The 22,575-nt window shown below is 35.9% G+C and overlaps 1 protein-coding gene across 1 annotated transcript in view; it reads left to right on the top strand.

Annotated features, from left to right (window-relative positions):
• The window catches only part of myo10l1 (myosin X, like 1), a 77,200-nt gene that overhangs the window by 17,283 nt on the left and 37,342 nt on the right, over positions 1-22,575 (top strand). The window contains exons 2-3 of the mRNA XM_067459160.1: positions 5,157-5,255; positions 20,171-20,329. Of these exons, the coding sequence (XP_067315261.1) occupies positions 5,157-5,255; positions 20,171-20,329 (258 nt within the window). The remainder of the gene's footprint in view (positions 1-5,156; positions 5,256-20,170; positions 20,330-22,575) is intronic.

The following is a 22,575-nucleotide window of genomic DNA, read 5'->3' as shown; positions in this document are numbered from 1 at the left end:
CAGAATGGTCATGTTGCAGTAACTGAGACTCCACTGGTGAACACTGAAATGTCAGCATGTTTAGGGCCATAGAGATGGGTGATGGGATGCAGCATTTTCCTTGGGCCATTAAGTTTATTTTCCCTTTACAGTCAATGCTCTCCCTCTTTATTTTGCCATTTCTCTCCCTCCCTATCTTTTTGTCTGGCTGTATCACAATATGCTTCTATTCTGCATTTTTAACATGTTGCCAAGTGTGACACTTCTCTAATGATATATTAATCCTCACAGAATCATTCAGGCACTGTTCCACACACCCTCTGTTTCTCAATGTGAACGCTATTGTTTGGTGAAATTGGTAAATCTCCCATTGAAGGTTGATAAGAGTTTGAGACTGTCTGGTGATGAATTTCGTTGGTCATTAGAGGAAGGTTAATAATGGCAAGAATCTGTGCAGGGAGAGTTTGAAAGCCTGGCTGTCAAGGTTGTGTAGATTTTCAATAACAGTTACTTTATGGGTTCTAGACTGTGTTTTACTAAGTGGTGGAAGATGACGATGGGTTGGAGTGGTTTAATATAAAGATTTTTCTAATAAAATTTATGAAATTTAAATGTGACCCTTTTTGTACAACAAGAAATATTACTATTTGTATTGTACTTAGGGTTGGTACTAAACTCTGTACTTTTAAGGGCATCGGCCGAATTACGTTGTCACTACCGGGTGAGTGGTTGGGTGTTGCGTTTATATTTTCCAGCAGTTATAAGCATTTTCTTCTGACAGCTGTGTGAGTGCAACAGCAGAGATATCTGTTGATGAAGATGTTGAATTCTTTCATCTCTGTTCTGTTCATGCATGAGTACCCGCTCCTGCTCTCCATAGGGTTTGAGCACTCATTAATGATTCGTTCATTCAGATGAGGGAACAGACCTGCATCTGTGCTAATTAGCAGCTCTTGATCCCTGTTAGAGATCCTATCTGTGGCTGTGCAAAGCCAAGAGTTTCTGATAAGAACATGAAGAACGCTTGAGGAAAGACGAGTCAAACCTCGCTATGTCCTTATCAGTTTCTGAACTTCTTCAAATGCATTCAACACACAATCGTGTGTGTGTGTATATGGGCCGCACAGTTAATTTAAATAGAACTAAATTTGCAATATGGCTGAGTGAAGCATAGCACTGTGTTCATTTACACGTCCAGCTCATAATCCAATGTTTTCAATGTCTCTAAAGCCCCTTTCACACTGCGATTCTGGCAAATACACGGATAATGCGACCCGGCATTTGTTCCCGGGCCGCTAGATTTGGTCCATTCACACTGCCAGCGAAATACCGTAATATGTGCGCTTTCACACACAACGCTTAACAGTCCCGGGTTGAGTTGACACGTGACATCCGGATGTGACGTATAATGGCAAGTGATCTCAGCTTCAGCGCGGATAGTAAGGAGCTCTGTGGTCTCGACTTGTGTCCAGTTTGCACACATTTCTGCTTGTTTAATTTTAGTTTCTTTTGTATACGAACACTCTCTGCGTTTAAAACACCGACTAGCTCTTCTGGCACTGCAGGGTTGTGTTATTGAAAAAACAAGCTCTAGGAGTCGCACGATAACTACGTACACGTTGCGGCATTAGTTTCGGCTTTTGTTCACACAGCGCTCGTCCCGGGTCGAATCCCGCAATATTACTAGGTCCCCGACCCAGGTCGAATTCGGTAATCAATCCCGGGACGTGGTTGCTTTCACACAGAAGGCGACCCGGCAATGTTCCGGGAATATTGCGGGTCCGACGTGCAGTGTGAAAGGGGCTCAAGTGGCTTGGGGCCAGGACCCTGAATCCTCTTTTGGTGTTAAAAAACTACTGTCAGGATTTACTAAAGACACACAGTGATAAATCTGTGCCGAAAAGGTGTGGACAGGATTATTTTTGCGACTGTACTTTTTGCATATGCATTTTTCAGTTTTTTTGTGCATTTGTAGGTTGTAGTTCATTTGTAGGAGTTTGTCATGTGTTGTAGTGCATTTGTAGGAGTTTCCCTTTCAGACGCTAAAATGTATGCGAAGGGAGTATTTCGATGATTAGCGCTGATGATTCTGCATATAAATTGCATGATAAATACTAACATTCGTGCTATAATTCCACATTTCATGATTTTGTGCACGAGCTGTGTGAGTGTGAGTTTGTATGTGATTTCATAACTGTTCAGCCCTGGGGGCCCGTCATTTACTAAGTTACGCCACTGGCATTGGTGATTATGCAAACGATCTCTGTGTTCTTTAATTTGCACGTCGTCAGTAGATGATGCGCAGAACTTTCCACTCCCATCTGCACTTTTTTTAAATTGTGCTCACACACTTTGCCCACGTAAATCTGGCCCTTGGTTTAAATGCTGCTTTAAACACTTCTCTACATCTGCTTTGAGTCTGAGTCACTTATAAAGTGCATTTGGGATGCAAAATGTGGCTAACATCTTCCCAAACTTGTAATGATGCATGCCTATAAACTTTTTTGTAAAAAATTACTTTTGTCAACAAAAGAAAAGCTTTAAGGGCTTTCTGTCATTTTCCACCAAAACAAAAAATGGTTTTATGTTGGAAAATTAAGAAATGAAGACATATTTTTTAGTATTGTAATCTGGTTTATAATGTAGTTTTTTAATATTTATATAGTGAAATATTGCATTAGTAATATTTATTTTCTACTTAACATTAGTATTTATTAAGTAATATTATATTATAGTAATAATATACTATAGTAATATTAATATTAAATTGTAATTAATTATTAATTAGTATTAATATTAGTAATAATTTAAATCATAATAAAAACAACAACAATTATAATTATTATTATTATTATTGGATCGTCGTATATAATCACAAATGCATTTTAAAGTGCAAATTAAAATTTTTATTTTAAATTGTACATTTTTGCATCTTTGTTTCAATAAATAGCCTCGACAGTCTGTGTTTTTTCTTCAAAGAGCAGGGAAATCTTGATTTTCACGATGTGTTCCCTTTAATGAAATGTCTTAAAGTGTTTTGCTCAGCTGTCTGCTGTATTTGTTTTCCTGCCTGGCTTGGTTCCTTTACCCAGGGGCAGAGCAGCCTGCCTTTTGTCTTCACCACTGTAGTTCCTTTGACTGGAGGTGGGACGGCCTCTCATAGTCAACCATCTGTTGACGAAAAGCAGCTTCTGTTTTTCTGTCTGTCTTTTGGTCTGCCTGTCTGTCTGCCTATTTGTCATCTAGAAATAAATGTGGCGTAGAGGAGGTCATCCACTTCAGAATCAGTGTGGCTAATGTCCATGTCTAGGAAACTTACACTCATTGTCTAGTTTGTGGTTTCTTGGTGGATCCGCACATTATTCTGTTTGTTTGTTGGGCACGAGTGAGTATATGTATGTCCAATGAGTCGAAAAATTTAACCGCATGCTTGTAACTATCAGTGGTTTCTGTTTTGATTTCAAACACCTATTTCAGTAAAATATTGTTTTTAAACTTTGGGTTAGGCAAGTTGTCACTGTACATTTATTCAATTTATAAATTGTACTTTCTCTTTAGGTTTTTGTTACCATTTACTGATTTCAGAATTGTTTTGTGTTACATAATTGTTTTACTGTTTATATTTTATTTAATAGCAGGTTATTTACAGTTTATTTAATGGCATTGTAAAACCTACCTCATACACTGAGACTATGCGGGGCATGTTGTCACAAAAGGTCAACATGTGTTAAATTAATCTTTTTTTTTAAAATAAATAATAATAATAATATTGTAAATGTTAACCAAAGGTGGATGTTTGTTTTGGGTATAATTCTTTGTAAGTAATATGTGACTCTGCTGGATCTGGTGATTGTGTATTGAGTTTCCTCTCTGAAGCTGAGGGCTTATCGATCCATTTCCCAATTATTAGTAGTTAACTTCATACAGCTGGCCATAATTCAGTCCGGCCCACACATGGAACAGCACTCTACTGCTGTGGAGAAAAGCAGGAAGACACATCTGATATGACATCAGCGCTCGTTGTGCTGTGTTATTACGTTTACAAACTATAATGTGGGCAAATCCAGTAAAGCACAAACCTAGTTCTGTCATGCTTGTCTTCTTTACTTTGTTGTGAATTTAAGTGTAAATGAATTGCATTTCTGTCATTTAAAGTTAAATTCAAATATTTTATTGTCAGAAAATGTATATCACTAAAGAAAAATATTGTAGGATTAACTTTAAACAATTTTCGTTCAGAAATTGATAGGAATTTTCACAAAAAATTACCATGAAGTAAGGCCAGTAACACATTGAATTAAACAACTTCATTTTTAAGTAGATAGTAACACTATTTTCTTGTAAAGCATACTCATATTTGTTATTGTAATCTTTTGCCTCAATAAACACCTAAATACTGCTTACTAATAGTTAGTAAGATAGTTAAGTTTAAGTAATGGGTAGGATTAAGGTATGTAGAATATAGTCATGCAGAATAAGGCATTAATATGTGCTTTAAAATGACTAGTAAACAGCCAATATCCTAGTAATATGCATTCGAATTAGCAACTAGATCATAGTGAGAATTGGACCCTAAACTAAAGTGTTACCTTTTTAAATTGTGGCACTGTGAATAAAAAAGCATTGACAATTTTCAGGGCCCGAGCACTGATGGTGTTAGGACCTTATTGAAATTGCTCAGTTTATTTTAATTTGTATTTGTAAAGATGTGCATTTGTATACAGCAAGGTAAACAGACCAAAAATATCTTCATGAAGAAAATATAGTAGATTTTTGTTGATCTAATTTGAAAAATAGAGCACCAAGCAATTTTGTAGAATTGACCCAGGTGTTTTTTAGGGGGCAAAGTTGTTTCTTTTTATACTTTTTCCTTATATAATCTTCTTTCTAATGTGCTCTGAATCCATTTGGCCTTCACTTCAATGCTCTGGAATAATAAAAGGTCAAAAAAATAAATTCAGACTCAGGCTGTTTTTTGTCTGAGCTTTGTGTGTGGGCATCTGTGAGTGTTTGTGTCTGAAAGGCCACCCATAGTTCACCCTGAAAGTTGCTACTTTCAATAGTAAATGGCTACATGAAGATTTTTGTGTTTTATTGTTCACTTCCACAAGCAACTGGGACATATAATCTGGGATTGTGCTGATTTGTGTCTGACTGCTTTTGTGTGTGTGTTGCAGGGTTCTCGAGTGTGGGTGAATCATAAAGATCAGCTGGTTCCGTCTACAGTGAACTCCTGCGGAGATGGAACCGTGGTGCTCACCACCGACTACGGGGAGGTAAGACTCAGCAATCTGTCCTAAAACACACACACATGCAAACACACAGATGTTGCCCTTTATGGCTGAATGGGTGTTGTGTGAGTCAGAGATTACACTGGTTTGGTATTGTGCTTTGAATGTCATCATAACAGAGCAGAGTAGCTGTGTGTGTGTGTGTGTGCATACGTATGTTTGTGTGTGTGTGTATGCTGGCCAACTTTGCATCTGAGACTCAGTACATTCACCCTTCCATAAAAATTCATGTGAAAGAGACTATATCATATAACCCTAATGTACTCCACATGAGATTCTGGCCTGTTCTATTGCAATATGATATGTGTAGAGGAATAATGATAGAAAACATGAAAGAGAGAGAGACAGTAGAAGAGAGCGAACACTCTGCTTTCAGTGCAGTGTTATCCACTAATATATGTTGTCATGGTAACAGGGTGTCCTTTAAAAGGTGATGCAGCTGGAGAAAATTGTAGAGGGAAACTGTGTTGCTTGTGCATTAAAGGAGTACTTCAGCGCTGGGAAGATGAATCTGTATACTGTAAACTGGGTCATTAATGTAGTTGAAATGTGAAATTATTTTTTTATTTGGTGCTTTCTAGACTGAGAAAAGAAAGAAAATGTATATTTGTCTCATGGGGATGAAAGACAACAATTCCCAGAATGCTTCGCTGCCCTACGAGGCCACTCCCAAAGCCATTGCTACTAGATTACTGAATCACTGATCACTTTCCCACCGCGACCGCGTACATTTTCATAAAATTAGTTCAGTTAGAGAACAGATACTACAATTAAAAACTGAACGTGTGTGTTCAATATGTGATTTAGCCGCTGAGGGAGTCTCACAGCCTAAAGCGCTGCAGGAGTCAGATATATTGAAAGTCATGGATGAGCTTGTGATGAGTGGCGGCAGTGGCTCAGTGGTTCCTGTAGGTTGTCTACAAACTGAAAGGTTGGTGGTTCGATCCCCGGTTCCACCTGACCAAGTGTCGAGGTGTCCATGAGCAAGACACATAACCCCAGCTGCTCCCGACGAGCTGGATGGCGCCTTGCATGGCTGACACCGCCGTGGGTGTATGAATGGGTGAATGTGAGGCAAGATGTAAAGCGCTTTGGCTGGCCGTTAAAAGCGCTATATAAATGCAGTCCATTTACCATTAACCATGAGAGCTGAGGTAAACGGGTCCGCAGCATAGATTCACAGTGCATGTTCAGTCTGGCCCTTTTTCAGTTCATGTCTTTGAAAGCTTAACTTTCATAGGAATTAGTTTGAGAAGTTGAAAGACTTACTTTGCTCTGCTGGCCGCACCTTTACATCAATGCCTGTGTGATCTCCCATCCCCGCGCGGGTTGAAAACATGCGTAAATGGCTCCCTCTGCTGGCTGTAGTCTTTAGCCTCTGGCCAACAATTCCTCCGATGTCGCAAATTGATGATATTTGCGTCATGGGAGGAATTTTTCCAGAAATAAAATGCATAAATCTCTTGTCTCACTGGGATATGGGGGGGAGGAGCACAATTATTCTCCAGGGTTTCTACTGATTCAAAGCCATATGCTAATCACTGAAGTAACCCTTTAACTTTCAGCAATAAGAACATGCTCATGTTTTTAAATTAGATATATAATCAATCTTTCTAATTAAGTTGTGTTATTTACAAAAAGTAAGATTAATCCCAGTTATAGCCCTTAAACTTTTTTATTCTACTAAAATAACATAAAAAATTACTAAAATGTTATTTTCACTTGGTGTAAATAGCATCTATCTCTATTTGTACTTTGTGCAAATAGCCGCTGCCAATAAAGAAACACACTGCAAATAGCACAAATTAGGGCTGTGCGATATTGAAGAAAAATGCAATATGCAATACCTTGTTAAATAATGCGATATTCGGTATGCGATACGATATTGCTATTAGTGTGTAAAATCTATTCAAATTATATATATTTTAAATATTTAAAAACTGAGAATGACACCATTTATGTGTTTCACATTCTTTCTGGGGAAAGAAAGCATCGCTGCACCTTCTGAAAGTGACCAGCAGTGTTTTAGCAAAAATGTATGTCACATCTGACAATATAATTTTAACGTCAATGTAAACAAACAAAAGATGTAATGGCAATATTTAAATACCAAAAACTCTTTGCTTAACTTGGTAATATAGTTATATCAGCCTAAAACTTAACATCAAGAACATCCAGGTAAACAAAGACACCTGAACTAGCCTTGGACGAGTATTTTTGTTATTTTAATTTATCTTTATTAAAAATAAGAACTAAAAACAGTCTTGTTTTTACTTGTCAGTCTTGTGATTTACTTGACAGTCAAATCTTGTCAGTCTTTTGATTTACTCTTGTTCTTTTGTTGTTTGATAGACTGCGGCAGGTTTACTGTATTAGCAGGCTGTCACTTTAAGACCTAATGCACATATCCTTCCCCATATGTTTCTTTCCTCAACTGATATCGTCCACTTTAAGCATAACCAACTGGGTTTACACAAATACTCATCAAGAGCCATTTTGACATAACTGTGTGTGTGTATTTGACGGTTTGAGTGTGTGACGAGACACGAAAAAGAAATTAAGGGATAACACGCTTTTTTTACCCCAATGTGTTTGACAGACAGCATGAGATTGCAAGGAGTTGTTTTTCACAAGTTATTGTGTTTAATAACTCTTTTTAACATAAAGAAAGTCACATAAGGAACAGTTGTGTGCCCAGTCTATTCTCTGCTATATGTGTCAACCTAAAACCTCCACTTTTCACAATATGAGGTAGCCTATTAATATCATTCAGATTTTGCTTGCCGTTGCAATATGCATATTGCGATATGAACATTTGCAATATTTCGATAATTTCGATATATTGCACAAATCAATGCACTGCAACTGGTGAAAACACATGCAAATAGAAAAAAAAACACCAGACCACAATAGAATGTTTCAAGGGAACCCCAAAAAGTAGTTGGGACCGCTTATTGTTCAATATCTACTCGTCAGTGGAGTTGTCAATGACCTGATGACCTGAGTTTTTTTGTTTACTTTAACATCCTGATCGCATGTGCGTTGTGAGTATTTGCAGGGGGCGGGACGCTTTAGATTCTAGAGAGGATTTGATTGGACAGAAAATCTGATGAGAAACTGAATTGCAGCGTGATGTCATCAAAATCATTGACCCATATTGGCGGAAGTGAGAGACTGAAAGTTTTTTTAACGCTTATATCTTCTAAACATATTCATTCTTAAAAAAGCCAGAAAACCTGATTTTAGATATTATACACATCATGATTTTACGTAAAGCTGCTTTGAAACATTTTTGTATTGTGTAAAATGGTTTACAAATAAATTTGACTTGACAGTTCAGTTTTAATCTATTTACATTCTTAGGCTATAAAGACAGCTACTGTACACAAAATACAGTGCAGTGTTAAATTATTATATCAGTTTCATACTGCAATGCTAAAGGGATTAAGGGAGTTAAAGGAATAGTTCAACCAAAAATAAAAATTACCCCATGATTTGCTCACCCTCGCCACAAGTTATCCTATGTGTATATGACATTCTTCTTTCAGATGAAAACCATAGAATACTTCCAAGCATTATAATGGTAGTGAATGGCGGCCCAAAATTTGATAACCAATAAAGTGCATCCATCCATTATAAAAGTAATCCACACGACTCCGGGGGGTTAAAGGTTTAGTTCACACAAAAAACGCCCTCATGTCGTTCTACACCTGTAGGACCTCTGTTCATCTTTGGAACACAAATTAAGATATTTTTGTTGAAATCCGATGGCTCAGAAAGGCCTCTATTGGCCACAATGACTTTTCCTCTCTCAAGACCCATAAAAGGCACTAAAGACGTCGTTAGAAAGTCCATCTCACTACAGTAGTTCTACAATAATTGACTTGAATAAAATAAAATAAAAATAAAAATAATTTATTATAATAATGGTCTTATTTAATTATATAAAGTAAAATACTGATCTGCCAATATTGTCGCTATATGATAAATTAAAATAAGCTGATTACATCACTGTTTTCTCCAGAACGACTGTGCAGCCAAATCAAATTGTGTTGCAATATTGTCTTGTTTGACACTGTGAAGCTGCTTTGAAACAATCGTCATTGTAAAAGCACTCTATAAATAAAGTTGATTGATTGATTGATTGATTGATTGATTGATAATTTTAAAAAGCGACAAGAAAGTTTTTGTGCGCAAAAAAAACTCCAGTGTTGGGTCAAATATGGACTAACCCAGCGATTGGGTTGTTTTAATCCTACAGTTGGGTTAAATATTTGCTTAAGACAACCCAATCGCTAGGTTAAAACAACCCAACTGCTGGGTTAGTCCATATTTGACCCAACATTTGGTTGTTTTTTACTCAGAATTTTTTAGAGTGTAGTGATGGCCGATTTCAAAACACTGCTTCCGGAAGCCTTGGAGCTTAATGAATCAGCATATCGATTCATGATTTGGATCGTCAAACTGCTGAAATCACGTGACACTGAGGATCCAAACTGCTGATTCGATACACTGATTCATAAAGTTTCGAACTTTCGAAGTTTCACATACATTATGATGTGCATTGGTAAATAATTTATAATAAATACTACAATATTCCTTAAAATTAAGAATAGCCTATTTTGATTTCATGATGACTTTAAAGGCTAACATTAAAAATGAGTACTTGCTTGATAGCTTTTTTTGCCATTTCCATGATTGTGAGCAGATGGATTGACTGTTAATATCATTCCGATTTCACTATGCTTGCTTATGCTGCCCTGCACATGGTACCATTCCAAATCTCTAACTGGAAAATATAGATTTTTATGTAAAACGCACCTTAGAGAGTTTGAAATAGTTTCTCAATAGTTTTATCAAAGTAATGAAGTCTGTGCACCAACTCTTTAACTTACTGATTTCTGTTACAGTTGACTGGGCAGAACTGCCTCTTATTGAAGATTTAATTGTAATCAAACTGTTTTATTAGCGGTTAGACTCCATGCACGCAGTGCTGATAGACGTAAGTAGTTTGTGATGATGGCTGTGGGTTGTTGGTAGAACTGTGATATCAGTCTAATAATAACAGCTGTCCTGGCCTGGATTCAGCTCAGAGAGAGAGAGACTGCACAGCAGGGAAGGGTTATCTTTGTGTACAGATATACAGAAAGCCTGTTTGTATTTGTGTTTTTGTTTACAAACATTTGGTTCTGCATTTGTGTATGTTCATTCATGCGAGTGTGTGTGTACTTGTTTATATTACATTGTGGGGACAAAACGTCTCTGAGATCACCTACATTCTGGGGACCAGCCAGCGGTCACAAAATATCACAATTTATTTTAGGTAGGGTAGGGTGATCACAATTAACAATCTCCCCATATCTTTTTATGTTGGATTTAGGATTATTTTAGGATTATTATACATTCCTTAGCAGTACAGCCAAAACTGTACAGGAAGACTTTTAAGTGATGATTTAAAAGGAATCAGTGAATCCGTTTTCTCCACCATATTAACTGAAATGGACATTTGAAAGAGCTGAATCACTACTGCTGAACCCAAGGTGGGAGACTACATTTCCCATAACCTTGATGATTCATGCCCTGAACACCAAAATGCTTGTGCTGACAATATTCAATAGCATCTCTGCCAAACCCTCCTCCATAAATCAATACATAGATCTTGCACTCTGCTGGGTCTCAAGCAGCTTCTCCAGAAAACCCCAACACTTTCTCCCCGGAGGTCTTTAACCCCTTGTTTTAGCCCAGCGCTAATCTAAAGGATTCAGTCCAAAAGGGTTGAGAAATTGCTTCCCATCTGTGGGGGATTTGCTTTGAAATGGCATCCCTGTTGGAAAATGCTGATTTTTTTTATGTAGATGTAAAGGCATGTAATAGCACAGGGCTGGATACGCCGATTTCTTTCTTTCTATGCCGTTTCTGATTTGATTAATAATTTAGTTAAGTGTGGGTGTGACCCCATTCCTGCAGTGGTTCTGACTGAGTTACTGGGACAGAAAGCGTGCTATGAATATATGCATGATTGTGTGTATTGCATATGCAAAGTGTGTTTTTACAGCGAGTACAAAATGTTTTCCAGCATTGCATTTTTACATTAAAAAACAGGCTTATTGAGGGAATTGGGTAAACATGTTATCATAACCTTTTCATTAACTAAAAATGTAGTTATGCTAACAGGGTCTTCTGACTTTGTCACATGCCTTTATTGTGTTTGATTCCATCATAGTAGATTCCATTGTCAGCCTTGTCCTTTCAGGTTGAATCTTGAGGATGTGAAAAAGGTCACTTTGTTCATTCAGGTTAAATGTGATTTTAAGTGAAAGAGTTTGTATATTTCATCAGTATGTCAGTAAATCTAGTGTGATTTCCCATTTTTCTTTGTATCAGTTGGAAAAATTGTGTGTATGTGTGTGCGGAGCCTCCAGAACATTGGTCAGTGAGTATCTCCTTCCTACCATTCACGCTGAGCTGAGTCTTCTGCTTCAGTGTGTGTGCATGCAAGTTCACCTAAAGCATCCGCAGGTTTGTTATAGGATTTACTCTGAGGCACAAATATAGACTATGACCTAAATTTGAGAAGTTAACTATAAGAGTTCACAGTCAACTCTGAGCTACAGCGCTGGAGGGCTTCTCACCCACCCCCTCCTGAGATTTGTCGTCATGTATGTGAGAGCTATAATTCATTTCACATTGAAACACAACAATATAACAAATTTCAGCAAATGTTGATTCTAAGCTTGGGTGATAGGATGAAAATGTAAAAAGATTGAATTATGCTTTATTAGAGACACAAGTCAATTACACATTTGAATGAAATTAATTGCATTATATGCTGAATAATTAATATAATTTTAAATTTCAAAAGTTTGTAATCAGGAAGATTTTAATTTTAAAGAAATTAATACTTTTATTTAGCAAGAATGGATTCAATGTTTCAGTAAAGACATTTATAATGTTACTAAAGATTTATATCACAGATAAACACTGTTATTTTGAAGCTTTCTATTCATGGCTCTGCTTTTGAATTATGAAAAAAACACTAGTTTTGCATTGTACAAAATCGTTTCTTTAACAGCAGATCAGCATATTTGAATGATTTCTGGAAGATCATGGTGTAATGATCCTGTAAATTTAGCTTTGCCATCACATTAATAAATTACATTTTATATTAATATATTATATTAATATATTATATAAAAGAGAAAACGCTTATTTTAAATTGTAATAGTATTTCACAATATTGCTTATATATTAATATAAAATATTTTACTATTTTATGCTCAAAAGACTCCAAATTAAAATAATTGAATCACATTACATTATTGTGACAGATGAAAGCATTGAATAGACATTACAAAAATGGTTTTAGAAATCATTATTTTGTTTGTTTTGATTTTCATATCAATGACCATAAGTCGATCACTGCACAAAACTCATTGGTCATCAATCTGTCTGAGGTAGATTCAGAGGTCATTCACACAGGACACAATCTTTTTTTCATTCTGAGATGTATACTTGTTGGTCTCAGACAGATGACTTTACCCGTTATGTCACATCTCAAGGCCCCTGTGTTGTTCTTTTCTGCTGTGCTGCTGTTTGTCTATAGGTGTGAATGTAGGTCACTGGTGCTTATATTCTCTCTCTCTCTCTCTCTCTCTCTCTCTCTCTCTCTCGCACATTTTTTCAGCTTTGGTCTGAATCATGCAAAGCAGCTTCAAACATCAAAGAGATTTGCAGGAATATCCATGTGCTGAGGGGAGAGAGACGGAGCGGCTGTGCGCTTGTGTGCATGCGTGTGTGAGTGAGTGGGTGGGTGGAGAAAATGGAGCATGAAGACCTCCTCATCTCCTCTTTTCAGCATCTAAACTTACAATCATCACAGACACGCATGCACACACACACACAGACACACACACACTTGCTGAGCTATCTAAATGGGGACATTCCATAGACTATTGTTTTATATATGGCTAGTACTCTACAAACATACACCTGTGATTTCATTACATCAGTATTAAAATAAATATTTTTATGGATTAACCATTTTATAAAAGCAATAACCCCCAAGAAGCTATGGCTTATCAAACATAAACCCCGGCACAGGCCCCTTAGCTGTTCTAAATTTACTATAAACCATGGTTTCTTGGGGATCATTGCTTTTATAAAATAGTTAGTCCATAAAAATATTTGTCCCACTTTATATTAGGTGGCCTTAATTACATGTACTTACATAAAAATAAAAGATGTACAATGTAATAGCATAGGGTTTAACTAGACACACACACACACGCACACACATACATACATACACACCCACATGTTTGTTTTTGTGACATATGGGGACATTCCATAGGCATATAATGGTTTTATACCTTACAAACCGTATTTTCTATCCCCTTACACTGCCCCTACCCCTAAGCCTACCCTTCACAGGAAACATTCTGCATTTTTACTTTCTAAAAAAAAACCTCATCCTGTATGATTTATAAGCATTTTGAAAAGTGGGGACATGGCCAGTGTCCTCATATTTCACCCTCTCCTAATACCTATGTCATACCCATGTCATTATACACATTTGTGTCCTCATATGCCCCCTAAAGAGGGAGCTTTAACACCCCTTAGCTGTTCTAAATTCACTGTAAACTATAGCTTCTTGGAGATTATTGCTTTTCTAAAACAGTTCAAATACACACACACACACACACACTTACTCACTCACTCTCTATCCCACTGCCTTTTTTTTTTTTTTGGTATCTATTTTATTAGATGCCACTATATGATCGTTCTGCCATTTGTGACCAGATGTGACCGATCCACATCAGATACTTACTGGCTGTTACTGTCAAGCTCCAAAAAAAAAAAAAAAAACATAAATGTGTAAAACAAGAAATCAGTAGTACACTTTTGTGCTTTATTTCAGGTCTTCAGTAGCTTTGTTTGACTTAAGCAGTAGCCCTCAAATGTCATATAAAAGACATAAGCCATATGTTTAGACAGACACTAAGGCAAAAGGAAATGTATAAATGAAGACTAAGTATCTAAAGCATGAACAAGTGGTACAAAGATTTGTTGCAAACATATGTCTCTGAATCTTTGCTCTATTTAAAAAAAACACACATACACTGAAATGATGGTTTATTCCATTCTAAATCAGCTTTGTTTCTATATATAGATAATGTTTGATTCTGATCAGGATTCTGGGAGGTCAGTGTCATTACCGTCAGTTGTATTGATTAGAAGCAACTTGTCTCAGCTCATAAACTTTGACCTTTTCTTCCTTCCTTCAGTCTGTCGACCCCAATTTAACAGCATGTAACCAAGGCAAACATAATTCTCTCTCTTGCCTTCTATGTGTGTGCACTTAAAAAGATTGTGGCTGATTTAATGGGTTTGAATAGAAACAGCTCATAAATCCATACCTGAAGTAAATCACTCACACACACACACACACACACACACACACACACACACACACACACACACACACACACACACACACACACACATTAGTGGTAGCATTGATTTTTAATCTATTAGACTCAACTTTCTCTTCAGGAACTGGGCTGTCCTCTCTGGTTACCATGGCAACGGGTGGCACAAAAATTTGGTTTCAGCAAAAAAATGAAATAGAATGCAGAGAAGAAGAGACATCGCTTTTGCCTCTCCCTTTTGTGTTGTCCACTCAAATAATGAGTTCATGTAACATGGATAATAAAGTTTAAGTGTATTCTGCAGCTATAGCATCACAAAATGGATTTTATACAAAAAATAATGACTGTTCTTAGACAGGTTTCACTTCATCTGTCTGCAGTGTTTCCTTTTTTGTTATTGAGGAAATCCGCATACAAATGGCTTAATTATAGTTGTCTGCATATTAAAGTTGTGATATAACAGAAGAAGCGGCATATCTTTCATATGAAGTGAAATGGATTATTGGAAAAGAAAAAGAACATGTGGGGCAGGGACTTGGTTCTGTCTAGGGTTGGGAATCAAAAATCTATTTAAATTCTAGAATGGGATACTTAAGGTCAGAAATCAGATAACAATTTCAATTCCACTAATTGATTCCTGTGTACATTTGAATGTGATTTTAAAGCACAAGAAGATGCGAAAGAGAACGTTTTCTGTGCTGGGCACATCCAGAGATCGTGCACAAAAGCTAGCTCTCATATAGTGTGTGAATACTGAATTGAGTTCTCTTTTGCATCTTCTTAAGCTTAAATACTTTGGAATTTAGAAAAATTATAATTTTATATTTTTCATTTTAAAATTGAACAACATTACTTCAGCTTTAACATAGTTCTATATCAAACACTGCCAATGATAAGCTGCATATTACACACGCAAAACCATGTTTAATGTTAACTGATTTTCATTTTTGCTGAGTTTAAACAGGCCGGAGTGTACTCTGGGTCCAGGTATCGTTCGTTCATTTGTTTTTGCTTTCACAAATGAAAACGGAAAAAACGAGAAAACAACTCATTTGTTCGTTTTTTCGTTGTTTTAGAAAAACGAAAAAACGACATTATGACTTGATTTTTGGTTTTCCTGTTCTTGCACAGAAATCGGATTGGCAGGAAATGGATTCGTGTTTTTCAAAGTAAGAGTTTTACCAAAACTGTATTTGTTTGCCTGTAAAATTAATAGTCTATATGCATGCCATTTGTCACCCAATTATTTGGCTTCTTTGACTGAAAAAATCTATTGAAATAGCCTAAATGTAAAACATGTTCACTGAGCATTGAGTGTTGTCATCATACAAATGTAAATAATACATGTATTATTTGTTTTAGATGTTTTTATTAACTTAAATTTCAATGAATAATATATTTTTTTGTTATATTAATATAATATAATATTAAGTTAATGCTTCAGTTTATGTTTGCACTACAAACATCATGATGGAGTGGCACAATTTACACAAAAATAATTAATATGCTTTCAGGTTCCTAGAACAATTAATATGCAACATGCTTTTAGTCAAAGTTTGGTGGTAGGCTAATATAAAATCATCGTCATAGCTATCTGTCCTCTAATAGCCAGACACGATGTATGGCTATTATGACCAAATAAAGGGAAGTCGGTATCAATAAAATACATTTTTTCGACTGACACAGGCTGTTTAGACATGGCATCTGGATTTACACAACAACTTATAATTGCATAAATTATGTTAAGAGATGAATGTTTAAAATGTAATGTAGAAATATGAAATAATTAGAAGGAAAAAAATGAAACATCGACTTTTTAACTATGAAACTAACACCGCCAGTAGGTGGCAGCAAATCTCTATCTTCATGAGAGAGTTGAATCCTTTATTCAAACGAGTCTTTCAAAAATCATAATTCTTTTAATCTAGCAAACGACTCTGGATAGGCTAATCTATAAAAATTAGCCTACTCAATAACTTTATTGAACTGTTGTATAATGTCACATTTGCGATTGTGCAGATGTTCGGAGAAACACTCTTGCTGGTGTGATAGCCTAACTCACAGCCTCATAGGCTCGTGTAAGAACTATATAAAACGGGGACTCGTTAGGCCTAAAAAAATTTTTTCTTCTTTTCTTTCTTTCTTTTTTTCATGTAGCCAATGCCTATTCCTATTGTGATGACCGTGGAGAGAGCGCTCAAAACTATATAATTTAGTGAACAAATTTATAGAAATGATCATTCTCTGTAAAGCAATGAGACGTGAACATGACAATGTATCAAGATTTCTCTAAATGTGCGCTCTTTTGGACTAAAAGCCTAATTGAAGCGATTTAAAGTAGCCGATCGGATGGAGTTAATGCGGATCAACGCGTGCTATTCTTTGCGAAATAAAGATACATATTCTGGTTGCGCTGTTTGATTATGACCTCGAAGCTCAGTCGGAGGATATTTAGGACCGGGTATTTTTATTCTGCGCTCCCCTCCGTCTTTCAAACTAGCTTTCAAACTACTCCGTGATCGCGAAAAGACGCGTTCGGCGGAGCCGCGCACTCTAAGCGCTCAAAGGCTATAGCCAAATCACTACTTCGGGCTGATTATACCTCGCTCGCACATGGCCAGACAGTGGAAATACGTTTTATAGGCTAATTCCTGGTTATCTGGCATAAATTAGCCTCATTGATCTTATACATCTTGAATTCGATCGATATACCAACTAAAAACATCATTGCTGGGTACAACATCATTTTGACTATTATAAAAGCAGATGAAACATATAGCCTCTGGCTACTGTTTATCACATCTTAGCCTACTTTGGGCCAAATTTACGTTTAGAAACCATTAAAAAAAATTATCCCTCGGGAGTCTGAGCTGTTTTGGGGCCCTTTAAAAGTTTTTCTCTGACATTTGTGCTTTTTTATTACAATGTATTCAGCACAAACTGTGCTACCATAACATGAGAACAATATGTAGCCTATGCTTGTATTTTTGAGAGAATAATGTTTGTGCATGGGTTTTGAAAAAAACTAAAAAAATGTTTTAAAATTAGGTCTCAAAACACACAATAGATATGCGGCCACAATACTTTAGTAGACTAATGGATGTGGTTGCCTATGTTTAATTAAAATCATAAGTTTAATTAATTTATACGCTACAAAACTAAGTAGGCTATAGAATAGGAAAAGATGTTTATATGTCATTTTGACACGAATACATATTAATAAATGACATGTTCATGTTTGAAAGTCTGTAGGTTTACATAAATGCAGATATAGGCCTAATTGTAATAATAAAAAACAACATAATTATCGATTTTGAAATATTAAACCTGTCAATACAGAACGAGATATTCTGTAGCCTATTTTGCCGTCAATACCATATATGGTATTGACCGTATGGTCAACAGGCTACTGCCGACGTTGTCTTTGCTGTATCAATAGGCAATAGATTTATATTTAACATGAAGTATATAGGGCTTCCCTGTACGTCAATACCAGCAGCAGCGCCGCGTCAGACACGCTTCCGGTGTGCAAAGACAGAGAAAACGCCAGGCAGCCGCCCAGCGGATGACACGCAACAGAAACGCCACGCTCACACACCACGCTTGCAGTGTGTCTCCGGCCAGAGTGCGCGGCTCCGCCGAACGCGTCTTTTCGCGATCACGGAGTAGTTTGAAAGCTAGTTTGAAAGACGGAGGGGAGCACAGAATAAAAATACCCGGTCCTAAATATCCTCCGACTGAGCTTCGAGGTCATAATCAAACGGCGCAACCAGAATATGTATCTTTATTTCGCAAAGAATAGCACGCGTTGATCCGCATTAACTCCATCCAATCGGCTACTTTAAATCGCTTCAATTAGGCTTTTAGTCCAAAAGAGCGCACATTTAGAGAAATCTTGATACATTGTCATGTTCACGTCTCATTGCTTTACAGAGAATGATCATTTCTATAAATTAGTTCACTAAATTATATGCTCTCAAGAGTTTTGAGCGCTCTCTCCACGGTCATCACAATATAGGAATAGGCATTGGCTACATGAAAAAAAGAAAGAAAGAAAAGAAAAAAGAAAAAAAAACTTTTAGGCCTAACGAGTCCCCGTTTTATATAGTTCTTACACGAGCCTATGAGGCTGTGAGTTAGGCTATCACACCAGCAAGAGTGTTTCTCCGAACATCTGCACAATCGCAAATGTGACATTATACAACAGTTCAATAAAGTTACTGAGTAGGCATTTTTTTTTTTTATAGATTAGCCTATCCAGAGTCGTTTGCTAGATTAAAAGATTTACGATTTTTGAAAGACTCGTTTGAATAAAGGATTCAACTCTCTCATGAAGATCGAGATTTGCTGCCACCTACTGGCGGTGTTAGTTTTATAGTTAAAAAGTAGTCTCATTTCTACATTACATTTTAAACATTCATCTCTTAACATAATTTATGCAATTATAAGTTGTTGTGTAAATCCAGATGCCATGTCTAAACAGCCTGTGTCAATCGAAAAAATGTATTTTATTGATACCGACTTCCCTTTATTTGGTCATAATAGCCATACATCGTGTCTGGCTATTAGAGGACAGATAGCTATGACGATGATTTTATATTAGCCTACCACCAAACTTTGACTAAAAGCATGTTGCATATTAATTGTTCTAGGAACCTGAAAGCATATTAATTATTTTTGTGTAAATTGTGCCACTCCATCATGATGTTTGTAGTGCAAACATAAACTGAAGCATTAACTTAATATTATATTATATTAATATAACAAAAAAATATATTATTCATTGAAATTTAAGTTAATAAAAACATCTAAAACAAATAATACATGTATTATTTACATTTGTATGATGACAACACTCAATGCTCAGTGAACATGTTTTACATTTAGGCTATTTCAATAGATTTTTTCAGTCAAAGAAGCCAAATAATTGGGTGACAAATGGCATGCATATAGACTATTAATTTTACAGGCAAACAAATACAGTTTTGGTAAAACTCTTATTTTGAAAAACACGAATCCATTTCCTGCCAATCCGATTTCTGTGCAAGAACGGGAAAACCAAATATCAAGTCATAATGTCGTTTTTTCGTTTTTCTAAAACAACGAAAAAACGAACAAAGGAGTTGTTTTCTCGTTTTTTCGTTTTCATTTGTGAAAGCAAAAACAAATGAACGAACGATACCCGGACCACTCTGCTTGGCAAAATGTCTCATGTTTTTATCTGGAAGTGCCTGTTGGGTATAAAGGGTAGAGAAAGGCCTTAGCATGCTTAAACTCTGTGGAACAGAAATACGGAAACCCTGCTGTCTGACTAATGCATTATTCAACTGCAGGCATTCCCTTAAAATGGTCCAGGCAGGATCCTCTCCTCTTTTGTAATGTACTACTCATGCATCTGTGTGTATATGAGTGGATTGTGTATGTGAGAGCTCTGTTATTTGGTTAAGCCCACTCTGTCTTTCCATCTTTCAGGTGGTGTACCTGCAGCAAGCCGAGGTGAACAGGGAGAAGGTGTCCCCTATGCACCAGAGCAGCATTGATGGAGTGGAGGACATGTCCGCTTTGGCAGAGCTTCATGAGGCCGCTATCATGCACAACCTTCATCAGCGATACCAGAAAGACAACATCTATGTAAGAACCTACAGACATTTGATCTCACTATGCTCCATGAAACCTTGTCTGCGTTATTATTATATACTACAACTAAATTTATTTAAAAACACTTGTTAGCTAAAATACAATTATTAAATTTTACAGGTTTACAATTATTAATGAGACTATTCATATTACTTGTCCTGTCAGAAACACCTCTTTGATATTTTGAAGCTGCTATCTCCTCCACATTGAAGTTCCCTATGATTTTCTTCTGCTGTTGTCTGTCTCCTCATTAAAAGTCTCTTCACCTGCTAGAGGCCAAAAGTGAATGATCCCTCTGAATGTTAATAGCACTGCTCCATCATCCAACTGTTAAAATCGCAAAATGAAACTAAATACACCAAGCTTAATTTAAAACAACAACGCAGATCCTCTTCCACTCTCCGAGCCACTAAATCCAACTAAACTTTTGACACCACTGATCATTTTTTTAAATGGGTTAAATCATCTAGAGGCATCATGTCTATATAGTCTTGACAAGATTTTTTTGGAAGTTAATATAAACTCTGGCAATGACTTGTTGATTCCTATACTAATTCCTTATCTATTAATTCAAAAGCTGAAACTGAAGCTGAAATACACAATTGTTGAAAGGTTTTGGGGTATGTAAAATTTTGACATTTTTTAAGTAATAATCAACATATAGTGTTATGTATATTAGTAAAAATAAGTAATATTTTTTTATTCAGCAAGGACGGTTCTTTTGAATGTTCTATTTCTTTCATTGTTATCAAAGAATACTGAAAAAATCCATCATGATTTTCACAAAAATATAAAGCAGCACCTTCCATGAATAGCTGTTTTTAACATTGATAATAATAAGGAATGTTGCTTGAGCACCAAATTAGCATATTATAGGATAATGTGGCACTGAAGACTGGAGCAATGATACTAAGAATTCAGTTTTGTCATCACATGAGTAAATTACATTTTAAAATATAGCCTATTAATATATTTTTTTTTTAAAAAGTTATTATAAATTGCAAAAATACTTCACAATAATTTTAGATCAAGTTGATGCAATATTGGTGAGTATTAGACAAAAAAACCTTACAACCCAAACTAAAAAGTTTAATAACTAAATTTTTTTAATAAAAAGTCAAAACTGAAAGGTAAACATAAATGGTAAATTAATGGTAAAATATATTTAAAGTTAGTATTAAAATGAAAATGAATTTGAAAAGGCAAAATTATAATAACTTTGATCCCTATAATCTATTTGCAGTACATTTGTGTTCTGTGCATTTTATAATTGTATGGTATGGTATTGCAATAGAATTTGTCTTCAGACTAGAGTAAAATAGGAATGATTAGCCAAAGCTGTGGAATTGTGGTTAGGACACAACATTCGACACATTGAGCTGTGGTTTTAAAGTGGGCTCTGTTAGTTTGAGTCGAGCATATCATTTCCTGATCCTGTTCACCAATCATTTCCTTTCCACTCTATACAATAGAAGAAAAAGGATCTAGATAGTCTACATTAAAATGTTACAGTGATCACCCTATTATATAAAAATCATTACAGGGTTTCACATTTTCACCAGGAATTCTCTTCACTTTTCTTCATGCCAGTACATTATAATAAAGTAGGTCAGTAAATGTCTAAGTGTTCACTCTGTCTTTCCTGTGTAATCAATCCTGTGTCGTTTTGTATTCTGAGTTTTAGGGTGGACAGCCCTCTGACTGACTGAGAGGAACTGGAGTTTCCTGCTTTAGTTTAGCAGAGTGATATTAACTCATAACATCTTATCCTGAGACTGAAAGGAAAACCCTTTTTGATTAAGGAATTGTCCTTCTTCAACAAACACATCCGAAGTCTAATACATCCCAAATTAGGTTTTCAGACAAAACTGATGTTATGCAGGATTTATTCAGATGTGTACTGTAAATGATAGCCAGAGTAAATGTAACATTTTCTGCTTTTATTTCCATTGTTTAAAGTGAGTTTATCAGCTTGGATACCAAGATATGTATACAGTATTTATATTACTTTAACAAAGACAATTTTAATTTGCCACTAATGATGAATGAGGTTTACATGAGTAATTGGATTTGTGTACAAAAATATAGTTTAGATTTTTTTTTTTTTTCAGAAGATTCAAACTGCACACTGCAGGTGCTTGATGGAAAATTATATTTTTCTTTTGTTATTAGGGGTTAAAATTTATGCTAAAAAAACTTTTTTAGTGTACAAAGTTTTAGTGTACAAGTAAATAACCAAA

This window comes from Pseudorasbora parva, chromosome 12, assembly GCF_024679245.1.
Source record: "Pseudorasbora parva isolate DD20220531a chromosome 12, ASM2467924v1, whole genome shotgun sequence".
NCBI classification, from domain to species: Eukaryota; Metazoa; Chordata; class Actinopteri; order Cypriniformes; family Gobionidae; genus Pseudorasbora; species Pseudorasbora parva.
This window is presented reverse-complemented; position numbering and strand designations above follow the sequence as displayed.